At 40.4% G+C, this 13,743-nt stretch overlaps 1 protein-coding gene across 1 annotated transcript in view; it reads right to left on the reverse strand.

Annotated features, from left to right (window-relative positions):
* LOC116292490 (interferon-induced protein 44-like) overlaps positions 1 to 7,910 on the reverse strand; it is a 32,475-nt gene extending 24,565 nt beyond the window's left edge. Inside the window, exon 1 of the mRNA XM_089034460.1 lies at positions 7,656 to 7,910. Within this exon, the coding sequence (XP_088890586.1) occupies positions 7,656 to 7,720 (65 nt within the window). The 5' untranslated portion in view covers positions 7,721 to 7,910. The remainder of the gene's footprint in view (positions 1 to 7,655) is intronic.
* Between the last annotated feature and the right edge of the window lie 5,833 nt (positions 7,911 to 13,743).

The following is a 13,743-nucleotide window of genomic DNA, read 5'->3' on the forward strand; positions in this document are numbered from 1 at the left end:
TGATCTCCAATGTTATGCCATCCTGCGTATTTACTAGACGTAAACCCTGACCGTGCATAGATTCGTCGTTGATGGTGCGCATGTCAATCCATAACGCATACTTATCCTTAAAGAATTCCTCGGGGCTAATTTGGTCGCCAAACTTGCGCATGGCCTCTCTGTACACGTCTGCGGGCTTTATTCCCTGCGAGTAGACCTTGTTTGGAACGCCGTTTATGTTGACCCCTACGTTAGTAATGTTAGGGTTGTGAAAGGCTTCGGAGTCGCGCTTACCAGCCTCGTAGGGTTTGGCAAACACCAACATCAACCCCGTGAGACTTCTTCGGGGGAGGTTAATACTTTGGTTAATAACCTCATCCGTCTTATCCAAGAAGCTAAATGTATTGTACATTACTACGTGGTCGTATAAGAATGCCTTCCCGGAGCTGTATTCCATGCCAGCGCTACGGGCCAGCTCTTCGCTGTACACGGTCTCATACTGCAGCTCTAAGTTGGTGATAGAATAAGGATCAACAGCCCCGCTAATTGCGCTGTCCATTCCTCCTATGACGTTCGTAGTGTCCGCCAAGGTTACTTCAAACTGTAACTCGGATAACTGCCTGGGGTAGTACACACCATGACTCGTAATCACTTCGAAATCTAAAGGGATAACGTACTTGCTACCATAGGCGGTCTTTACCCTTGTTGCGTCTGCTACTGCGGTTGCTCCACTGGAGTCCGTAGGCGCGGGGTTAGTATCGCTGCGAAGCTTACGAAGAATAACGCTTCCAATTCCCTGCTCTATCTTTTGTGCACGGTCAAAGGCTGTTAGCCACAGATCCTTATACGTGGTGTACAAATCGTACCTATTCAAATCCAAGAGGGATTCCCCTGCGAACTTGATTCTCATCTTAGAGACGAGGTTCCTACCCACATTATTGACGGTATAGCGCTTGTCCTTGGTGCTTGGTTGTATTGCTAGGTCAAACCTTAAAGCCAAGGTACCAGGAACCAATACTAGGTTATCCGTTAGGCGGGGAACGCCTACGTACAGCGTTTCTCCAGGTTTAGCGCTAGAAGGCGTAAAGGTGACCCGGTGAAAGGTGCGTTCTGCTTTCAGTCCGCCAACCTGCTTAGGTAATGCGTTGGGATTTAACTTTGAGCTTATCATATATAATGGAAGTAGAAGGAACGGATTTTGATCCCCTTACCGAAGAAGGTCAAGTCGACATTAACGATGAAGAATATGGAACCCTGCTGCCGGAAGCGGATAAGCCGGGCTTCTTCGAAAAGCTACGTCGCAAGTATGGTCCAAGGGCCCGCGGTGCCTTACGTAGCCTTACGGACAGGTTCAAAAGGGAAAACCCCGGCAAATCCCCCCCACCTTACATGCGAATGGACGACTTAGGATTGGTTCCTGAAGCTCCTAGCGACGAGTGGTTGCGAAAAGTACAAACGGAAATGGATGAATCCATGGAAGACCCCCCGGATGACTTTGAAAGGCTTCAGGAGCTACTACCCGAGTGGATGCCTGAAAAAGCGCAGCTAATGTTCGAAGAAGATGAATACGGCAGGGAACTAATCATGGGTAGACTTGCTAGAAGCGGCGCTAAGGTTTACGTCATCCGCGATGGAAAAGGAAGGTTCTTTACCGACCCCCGAATTCCTCCAACTTTAATGGCAGCTATCGGCGAAACGGTACCCCAAAAGCTACTTACCGACGTGCGTAAGAGATATCCTAGCGCCAGTTCGACTCTCTTAGAATTCCAACGCGGTGACAAGGGTCAAATTCAAGTCCGTTACATAGGCAGGGAAAAATGGTATGACTTTTATCAAAGTAAAAGGTCTAACGCACTTAACAATGCCTTACCGAAGGAAATAACGACAGCACTGGGTAGGCCTGACTTATCCGTGCTGTCCAGCTTAACTACTAAGGAAACATCAAGGTTAGCTTCAGGATTCTTCAAAAGTCTTAGGACTGCTAGGGCTACCAGTCAAATGCATGCCATCTCCGGAATTCTGGATAAGGATCAAGGAAAGCTCGCAAAAATACAAGCTACCAAGGAAGACGTAGAGGAAAAGCTAACGAGTACGCCGTCGGGCAGCAGCGCTGCCTTGCAGCTGCAGCAGTCTTTAGAATCCCTCAACATGGAAGAAAAAACGCAGCAAGAACTCATAAACAAACATAGGGAACAACTTGACGAACTTACGGAGCAATTAGACGAAAAAACCGCCGAATTGCAGCAGCAGGCGGAACACATTGAAGAATTAAAACAGACGATGGACGAAAGAGAAGAGGAATACATGAAGCAGATGCGAATGATGTCGGATTCTCAAGAACGGGAAAGCGAGGACAATGAGCGGCGCATCAACATGTTGCTACATGAAAGGGATAAGGCTAGAAGGAACTTCGACAGTGCAGTTAGGGACACCGGAGATAGGAACGCTGAACTTAGATGCGTGGGTGCGGAGCTGGAAGCCTCGGTAATGCAAGAGCGGCGGTTAAACACGGAAATCATCGTTAAGGAGGAGCAATTCAGACAAAGAGAGCAAGCCATAGAGGACCTGGAAAGGCAAATACGAACGCAACGGGAAATAATCGACGATCAAACTCGCGCCGACGGGGAAAGAGAAGCAGCTCGGGCGCAAGTAGGGTCCCTAGAGGAAAGGATTGCGGAGTTGCAGGCGCAAAAGGAAGGCTTGGAAAGGGAGCTAGGGCTTATCACCAGACAAAAAATACTAAGAGGCCTTCGGAGGTACGGCGTGCCGCTGGCGTTTGCCGTAGCGCTCGCAGGCGCTATTGCTGGAATTATGAATGCAATTAACGGTGTGGCTTCAGGTGCAAAGGCGCTTGGAAAAAAGGTGGGAAAAGAAATGGGGGAAATGGGAAAAAAATTAGGTGCTGGCTTAACAGCCCTGGGAAAAACGATGGCGGCAAGCATTCCGGGCTTGCTTGGCAGCACCTTAGGTTTGGTACTAAAGACCGGCGGCGAACTGTTGAAGTTCGTGGGGAATAACATTTGGTTGTTAGTAGTAGCTATCGGCGTGGTATTCCTGAAGAAGATGCGGGGTTAGCCTTATCTGGGTACGTTACTGGTGGCTTATCGTCGTCAGACGCACGAGGCGTCCTCAACTGGGGATAAGTAAAGATAGTATTCGCACCGCCTTGATAATGCGGAACTAGCGGCAGCACACTCATGGTGCTAATGGTCGTATGATTATAGGCAGCGTCAGTCCAATCAGGCTGACCATTTATTCGGAGGATGCCGGGGTAAACACCACCGGCGGCATCGCTGGGGCGAACTTGAAGCTTTGCATATTGACAATTAGCTATTATATGAAAAGTCACGGGCGTTAAGTCTTCTCCGCTTCGTGGGTTGGGTTCGAATGAAAAATGAGTTGGGTTCCTCTTATTATTTTTTATCCTATAAGGCGGTAATGGTGTATTGGTCTCGTCTAGGATTCTAAACCCAACATTACAACTGTTCCCCGTATTAATGCTAATAGTGCAAATAATCAATCCCAAGCCTCCAACCTCAACCCACAACCCAGTGTCGCGCCAACTATCATCCAACCAATATTTCTTATCCTCTAAGTAATGAAGAAACCAATCTTCCTTCACATGTGGGTTCATATACTTAACACCGTAAGAGTGCTAATGGTGGCGTGATTAAAAACCGCATTTCTTTAATTTTCCATACTATTTACGCAAACACTCCCGGTGTCATCTACGCGCATTTGCAGCTTCACTAACCCATGACAATCAGCAACCATGTGAAAAGTCCAAACCGATAAGTTTTCGTTGCTGGTGGGGGGTGGCTCTACTGAAAAATGTGTAGCCTCTCTGTTGTTCGTCTTCACGCGTATGGGTTGCAGTACGCCATTCTCATCCAGGAACCTAAAGCCGACGTTGGCATGGCTGCTCGTGCCAATGCAAATACTACAAAGGATTAACTTCTTTCCTGAGTAGTTCAAATTCACGGACATTCCGGTGACATCAACCCAAGATGCCTGGGTGTATTTTTTCTCGCCTGTGTAAGTCGTATAGACACAATCTACTCCAGCTACGTAGGGGTTGTTCATCGCCATATATAATAGCTCAAACCAATGCTCGCAGCTGCTAAGCCGGCTTTTAATAAGTCATGGTCATATTCCTCACGTATCGCAGGCAAGACCTTCTTTGATGGTTTCTTAACTACGGGTAGCTTCGTTTCGTGTGACTTTTTTGGCTTCTCTACGAAGTGAGGAATGTTCCTAAGAGTGTCAGAGTTCACGTCATTCACCCCAAACTTCATGTCCGTAGTAGCTCGTTGAAGTTTGTTGTTGTATCCTACTACAGAACCAGTATTTATAGATAAATTACTAGGCATTAACCAACAACCCGGGGCTACTGCGTAGTCCAACCTTGCCTTAGAATTTTGTATAGCTAGTTGGTAACGCTGTACGCCCTTGCTAATGTCGCCCTCCAAGACTGAACTTTCGAATAAGATCAAGGCTTCGGCTCGCGTCTCTTCTGCGGCGCCCGTATTTCCAATTATACTTGATCGGGTATTTACCTGAGCTCCAAGGATAGAATACACGTAAGCTTCTATGCTGCGGTTCAAACGGGCAAGGCCGGCTCTAGTTAGTCCTTTACCTTCCGGGGGTATGAAATTAAAATATTGCTTTGTTTGCTCTTCGTTGGTAATCTTGATAATCAGTGGATTGGCCCCTGCATACTTACCACCCTCGTCTTTGAACAGAGGTCCGTCTCTGACTTCCTTAGTGGTCTTAGCATTTGGTTCAAAGAAGGTGCTACTGTCGTGAGTTTCCTTATGATATCCCGTGTTCCACCGTAGCCGCAATGCATGAACTTCTTTATCGCTTAGCACATGTCCACCAATCCCCCAATAAGCCCAAATGTGCCCTAGACCATTGTTAGCACCGGTAGTGCATCGGAAATCCTTCCCTACAACACCAAACTCCTTACAAAGCCTGTCATAAGCCGGCACGCTGTATTTGTTATCTCTTGGATAAAACGCGGCATCTCCTGGTAATGCAGTAACGCCCATCTCATGCAGTATTCTTCTAACCGTGAAGTGAAAATGAAACATAAATATCGAATTCTTCATCAAGTTCGCACTCACACCACAGCCGCTAGTGGCACACCCAACCGCAAAGTTTAGTTGCTGCGGCCAATAACGCATGTTAGGACCGCTTAACCATTCATGAGATTCCTTGGCGGTGGTATGAATAATGGGCACGTTTTTGAAGATATCTCGCACCTTTAACGGAAAGGAATGGTTGTTAGAGACCCGCATGTTCAACGTTAAGTCCAGGCTTGGGTGTTTATCAAATGAAACTGCGGGTATCGGATAAGTACCGGTACCCAGCAATAATTCCTTTGACCAACTAGGTTTAGGTTCGACATGCACGGGTTTAGGCTTATGCGGTAAGATCTTAGGATGCTTCAGCTGAGAGTCTATCTGATCGACCAGCGTAGGTTTCAAATCCTCATTGCTGTACATTCTTTCGCCGTTGAAGTAAATACCATCGGGTCTTCTTTCGAACTTACTAGGGTCTGCATGCGGAAACATCTTCCTAAATGCTCTCCAATTCCAGTAATCTCGATTATCGTGATGTGGCTGCTCCTCAATATCATTCCCAAAAGCGTCGTACATTAGTATATATAATGGATGTTATACCATCAGCACCTAAGTTGTACCCAGATGTTCCCAATTATCACACTACGGCACCCATTGAAAATACAGAGAACTTTCGATTGAATAAAGCAAATTTAATCCTGGCTTACTTGGAAGGGCAGACAAAACACTACGAAAAAGTCCGAAAAAAGTACGTCAGAGCCCGGAGTACGCTACATAAGATTTCGATAACTTCAGGATCCATATCTGTTGTGTTAACGGGCTCCGGCGTTGCTACTTCGCTTACTGGGCCGGGAATAATCGTTGGAGTTCCTTTGGCCGGCGTTGGGGCAGCTTGTGGTATTATTTCGGCTGTTGCTACGGGCATTATGAAACAGTTGTCAAGCAAAATATCCAAGCATGACACGACAATAGCTCTGTCAAGGGCTAAAGTAAATACAATTACCGATCTTGTCTCAAAGGCTTTGCGTGACAGAAAGATAGACGACGTAGAATTCTCGCTTATTCTGGCCGAAGAAGACAAATACGAGAAACTAAAGTCGGACATAAGGAACAAAAAAACAGTCGTAAAAGATCTTTCCGAGGAATCTCGCAAAAAGATCTACCAGGAGGCAAAAGAAGAGCTTCAAAGAAAGCTTGCTCAGTAAACATCTGCTTTGAAAAGAGCGTGACGGGATTCTATTTACATATCGAACGTCAGTCTAGAAATTACGCGTAATATAAATTCAGTGAATTATTACGCGTAATATAAATTCAGTGAATTATTACGCGTAATATAAATTCAGTGAATTATTACGCGTAATATGAATTATTTGGCGAATTATTACGCGCAATATGAATTATTTGGCGAATTATTACGCGTAATATGAATTATTTGCATAACCTTATTTGGCAAATTATTACGCGTAATATAAATTCATCGTATGAATTACGCGTAATATGTTATTGTCGCCTCGGAATCCATCCTAACAGGGGGTGGTTGGGGTCTATTTTGTAAAATATTTCGTAAATTACGTCAGGATAATAAGGAATATCTTTATTCAGCCGACAAAACATCCACTCGGCTTTTGTCATATCAGAAACCTCAGGAATAGACTTACCGGTAATTTCAGACAAAAGATAGGGAATAGCTTTGTAATATTTCCCTAGCTTTAATTTTTTCAACGTTTTCCGTAGACTTTGTGGGGTTGGCTCTTCTAAATGGTCTATGATTTTCTTCTTTACTTCGTCGCTTAAATATATCGGATGTAAACCTTGGATATGACTCATCCAGTCCCTGAAGTATTTTATTCTCTTATATGGCGTTTTCTTACGACCTCCATTGGCGTAATACTGCTCTCTGGTAGCATTTGGTACGGCATTACGAATATTCTTACCACATTCGTAACACTGCGCTGACGTGTCGTCTCCTATTTGCATTTTCTTACCACAACACCAGAAACCCCGAGGCTTGGGTATGTTAACTTTGGATTTTAGGCAAATTATACAGAAGTCATTGGTGAACTTTTTACATTCATGCATATATAAGACAAATATTCCCAACTTTCGCGCAACATACAATGGGACACGGCTTATTCCCGCTGCCGGCGCCTTCCTTAAACCGCCTGTAAAACCCGTAAATCTTTGACATTGACCGCGAGTCCCCCTTACTGCTGCTATATCAAATATATGCATTCGATATCAGTAAAGGCAAAGTTGTAGCTCATAACATGTAACACAGGAAAACTTGTATTAAATACAAAATCTAATAGTTTATAAGATGGAAAGTTGCCTTCATACAAATATTGTGGTGCGATTTTCATTTCTGATGTTCATCTTGACACAACGTCTATTTTTAAGGGTGTTAGGGTCATGTGACCTTTTGGTATCAAAAGAGCAATTGGTACTCTACATGATACAACTAGCGAATGAAAAAAATAATTTAAATTAAAATTAAAAATGAGCTCCTCTTCTCCAATAAAAAACGAGAATTTTGTTGAGGGCAAAACTACAAATTAAAAAAAAAACTGCGCTAATAGAACAAGGATTCCTTACTCTTTAGTCCATCCACTGGTATTTCTCCATGGTACTGAAGAACATATATAAAAACATAAAACCATTCGATAGAAAATTAAATAATTCAAGTTAAAAAAATGAAGACAAATACATATTAAAAATCAGTATTAACATTTAGAACTCTATTACTAATAAAATAGAGTTAGTGTCACAAAAAATAAAAACAACCCATCCACAAATACTAGCCACCACAACAATCTATAAATACTAGACAACAAACCCATCCACAAATACTAGACAAAAAAACCATCCACAAATACTCAGACAACAAACCCCTCCACAAATACTAGACAAGCAACCCATCCACAAATACTCAGACAACAAACCCATCTATAAATACTAGACAACAAACCCCTCTATAATTAAATACTACACACCAAAACCATTTATAAATACTAAACAGCAAACCCCTCCACAAATACTAGACAACAAACCCCTCCACAAATACTAGACAACAAACCCCTCCACAAATACTAGACAACAAACCCATACACAAATACTAGACAACAAACCTCTCTATAATTAAATACTACACAACAAAACCATACATAAATACAAAACAGCAAACCGCTCCACAAATACTAGACAACAAACCCCTCCACAAATACTAGACAACAAACCCCTCTATAATTAAATACTACACAACAAAACCATTTATAAATACTAAATAGCAAACCCCTCCACAAATACTAGACAACAAACCCCTCCACAAATACTAGACAACAAACCCATACACAAATACTAGACAACAAACCTCTCCACAAATACTAGACAACAAACCCATACACAAATACTAGACAACCAACCCATCCACAAATACTAGACAACAAACCCATCTACAAATACTGGACAACCAACCCCTCCACAAATACTAGACAACAAACCCCTCCACAAATACTGGACAACCAACCCATCCACAAATACTAGACAACAAACCCATTCACAAAAAATAGACAACAAACCCATCTATAAGTACTAGACAACCAACCCATCTATAAATACTAAACAACAAACACATCTGTAAATAATAGACAAAAAACCCTTACATAAATACTCAGACAACAAACCCCTCCACAAATACTAGACAAGCAACCCATCCACAAATACTCAGACAACAAACCCATCTATAAATACTAGACAACAAACTCCTCTATAATTAAATACTACACAACAAAACCATTTATAAATACTAGACAACAAAGTTTCCACAAATACTAGACAACAAACCCCTCCACAAATACTAGACAACAAACCCATACACAAATACTAGACAACAAACCTCTCTATAATTAAATACTACACAACAAAACCATACATAAATACAAAACAGCAAACCGCTCCACAAATACTAGACAACAAACCCCTCCACAAATACTAGACAACAAACCCCTCTATAATAAAATACTACACAACAAAACCATTTATAAATACTAAATAGCAAACCCTTCCACAAATACTAGACAACAAACCCCTCCACAAATACTAGACAACAAACCCATACACAAATACTAGACAACCAACCCATCCACAAATACTAGACAACAAACCCATACACAAATACTAGACAACCAACCCATCCACAAATACTAGACAACAAACCCATCCACAAATACTAGACAACAAACCCATTCACAAATACTAGACAACAAACCTCTCTATAAATACTAGACAACAAACCCATCCAAAAATACTAGACAACAAACCCATCCACAAATACTAGACAACAAACCCCTCCACAAATACTAGACAACAAACCCATACACAAATACTAGACAACAAACCTCTCTATAATTAAATACTACACAACAAAACCATACATAAATACAAAACAGCAAACCGCTCCACAAATACTAGACAACAAACCCCTCCACAAATACTAGACAACAAACCCCTCTATAATTAAATACTACACAACAAAACCATTTATAAATACTAAATAGCAAACCCCTCCACAAATACTAGACAACAAACCCCTCCACAAATACTAGACAACAAACCCATACACAAATACTAGACAACAAACCCCTCCACAAATACTAGACAACAAACCCATACACAAATACTAGACAACCAACCCATCCACAAATACTAGACAACAAACCCATCTACAAATACAAGACAACAAACCCCTCCACAAATACTAGACAACAAACCCCTCCACAAATACTAGACAACCAACCCATCCACAAATACTAGACAACAAACCCATTCACAAAAAATAGACAACAAACCCATCTATAAGTACTAGACAACCAACCCATCTATAAATACTAAACAACAAACACATCTGTAAATAATAGACAAAAAACCCTTACATAAATACTCAGACAACAAACCCCTCCACAAATACTAGACAACCAACCCATCCACAAATACTCAGACAACAAACCCATCTATAAATACTAGACAACAAACTCCTCTATAATTAAATACTACACAACAAAACCATTTATAAATACTAGACAACAAAGTTTCCACAAATACTAGACAACAAACCCCTCCACAAATACTAGACAACAAACCCATACACAAATACTAGACAACAAACCTCTCTATAATTAAATACTACACAACAAAACCATACATAAATACAAAACAGCAAACCGCTCCACAAATACTAGACAACAAACCCCTCCACAAATACTAGACAACAAACCCCTCTATAATTAAATACTACACAACAAAACCATTTATAAATACTAAATAGCAAACCCCTCCACAAATACTAGACAACAAACCCCTCCACAAATACTAGACAACAAACCCATACACAAATGCTAGACAACAAACCTCTCCACAAATACTAGACAACAAACCCATACACAAATACTAGACAACCAACCCATCCACAAATACTAGACAACAAACCCATCTACAAATACAAGACAACAAACCCCTCCCCAAATACTAGACAACAAACCCCTCCACAAATACTGGACAACCAACCCATCCACAAATACTAGACAACAAACCCATCTACAAATACTAGACAACAAACCCATTCACAAATACTAGACAACAAACCCATTCACAAAAAATAGACAACAAACCCATCTATAAGTACTAGACAACCAACCCATCTATAAATACTAAACAACAAACACATCTGTAAATACTAGACAAAAAACCCTTACATAAATACTCAGACAACAAACCCCTCCACAAATACTAGACAAGCAACCCATCCACAAATACTCAGACAACAAACCCCTCCAGAAATACTAGACAACAAACCCCTCTATAATTACATACTACACAACAAAACCATTTATAAATACTAAATAGCAAACCCCTCCACAAATACTAGACAACAAACCCCTCCACAAATACTAGACAACAAACCCATTCACAAATACTAGATAACAAACCCAACCACAAATACTAGATAACAAATCCAGCCACAAATACTACACACCAAACACATCTGCAAATACTAGACAACAAAGCCATACATAAATACTCAGACAACAAACCCATCTATAAATACTAGACAACAAACCCATCTATAAGTAGTAGACAACCAACCCATCTATAAATACTAGACAACAAACCCATCCACAAATACTAGACAACAAACCCATCCACAAATACTAGACAACAAACCCATTCACAAATACTAGACAACAAACCCATCTATAAATACTAGGCAACAAACCCATCCACAAATACTAGACAACAAACCCATTCACAAATACTAGACAACAAACCCAGCAACAAATACTAGATAACAAATCCATACACAAATACTACACACCAAACACATCTGCAAATACTAGACAACAAAGCCATACATAAATACTCAGACAACAAACCCATCTATAAATACTAGACAACAAACCCATCTATAAGTAGTAGACAACCAACCCATCTATAAATACTAGACAACAAACCCATCCACAAATACTAGACAACAAACCCATCCACAAATACTAGACAACAAACCCATTCACAAATACTAGACAACAAACCTCTCTATAAATACTAGACAACAAACCCATCCACAAATACTAGACAACAAACCCATCCACAAATACTAGACAACAAACCCATCCACAAATACTAGACAGCAAACCCATCCACAAATACTAGACAACAAACCCATCTATAAATACTAGACAACAAACCCATCCACAAATACTAGACAACAAACCCATTCACAAATACTAGACAACAAACCCATACACAAAAACTAGACAACAAACCCATTCACAAATACTAGACAACAAACCCATTCACAAATACTAGACAATAAACCCATCCACAAATACTAGACAACAAACCCATCCACAAATACTGGACAACCAACCCATCCACAAATACTAGACAACAAACCCATCTACAAAAACTAGACAACAAACCCATTCACAAATACTAGACAACAAACCCATTCACAAAAAATAGACAACAAACCCATCTATAAGTACTAGACAACCAACCCATCTATAAATACTAAACAACAAACACATCTGTAAATACTAGACAAAAAACCCTTACATAAATACTCAGACAACAAACCCCTCCACAAATACTAGACAAGCAACCCATCCACAAATACTCAGACAACAAACCCCTCCAGAAATACTAGACAACAAACCCCTCTATAATTACATACTACACAACAAAACCATTTATAAATACTAAATAGCAAACCCCTCCACAAATACTAGACAACAAACCCCTCCACAAATACTAGACAACAAACCCATTCACAAATACTAGATAACAAACCCAACCACAAATACTAGATAACAAATCCAGCCACAAATACTACACACCAAACACATCTGCAAATACTAGACAACAAAGCCATACATAAATACTCAGACAACAAACCCATCTATAAATACTAGACAACAAACCCATCTATAAGTAGTAGACAACCAACCCATCTATAAATACTAGACAACAAACCCATCCACAAATACTAGACAACAAACCCATCCACAAATACTAGACAACAAACCCATTCACAAATACTAGACAACAAACCCATCTATAAATATAAATACTAGGCAACAAACCCATCCACAAATACTAGACAACAAACCCATTCACAAATACTAGACAACAAACCCAGCAACAAATACTAGATAACAAATCCATACACAAATACTACACACCAAACACATCTGCAAATACTAGACAACAAAGCCATACATAAATACTCAGACAACAAACCCATCTATAAATACTAGACAACAAACCCATCTATAAGTAGTAGACAACCAACCCATCTATAAATACTAGACAACAAACCCATCCACAAATACTAGACAACAAACCCATCCACAAATACTAGACAACAAACCCATTCACAAATACTAGACAACAAACCTCTCTATAAATACTAGACAACAAACCCATCCACAAATACTAGACAACAAACCCATCCACAAATACTAGACAACAAACCCATCCACAAATACTAGACAGCAAACCCATCCACAAATACTAGACAACAAACCCATCTATAAATACTAGACAACAAACCCATCCACAAATACTAGACAACAAACCCATTCACAAATACTAGACAACAAACCCATTCACAAACACTAGACAACAAACCCATTCACAAATACTAGACAACAAACCCATTCACAAATACTAGACAATAAACCCATCCACAAATACTAGAAAACAAACCCATACACAAATACTAGACAACAAACTCATACACAAATATTAGACAACAAACCCATACATAAATACTCAGACAACAAAGGCGTACACAAATAGTAGACAACAAACCCATCCACAAATTTTAGACAACAAACCCATTCACAAACACTAGACAACAAACCCATTCACAAATACTAGACAACAAACCCATTCACAAATACTAGACAATAAACCCATCCACAAATACTAGACAACAAACCCATCCACAAATACTAGACAACAAACCCATACACAAATACTAGACAACAAACCCATCCACAAATATTAGACAACAAACCCATACATAAATACTCAGACAACAAAGGCGTACACAAATAGTAGACAACAAACCCATCCACAAATTTTAGACAACAAATCCATACACAAATATTATACATTACAAACC

The sequence above is a fragment of the Actinia tenebrosa genome, unplaced genomic scaffold, assembly GCF_029948245.1.
Source record: "Actinia tenebrosa isolate PJP-AT-01 unplaced genomic scaffold, QUT_ActTen_1.0 PGA_scaffold2__45_contigs__length_23673736, whole genome shotgun sequence".
In the NCBI taxonomy this organism is placed as follows: Eukaryota; Metazoa; Cnidaria; class Anthozoa; order Actiniaria; family Actiniidae; genus Actinia; species Actinia tenebrosa.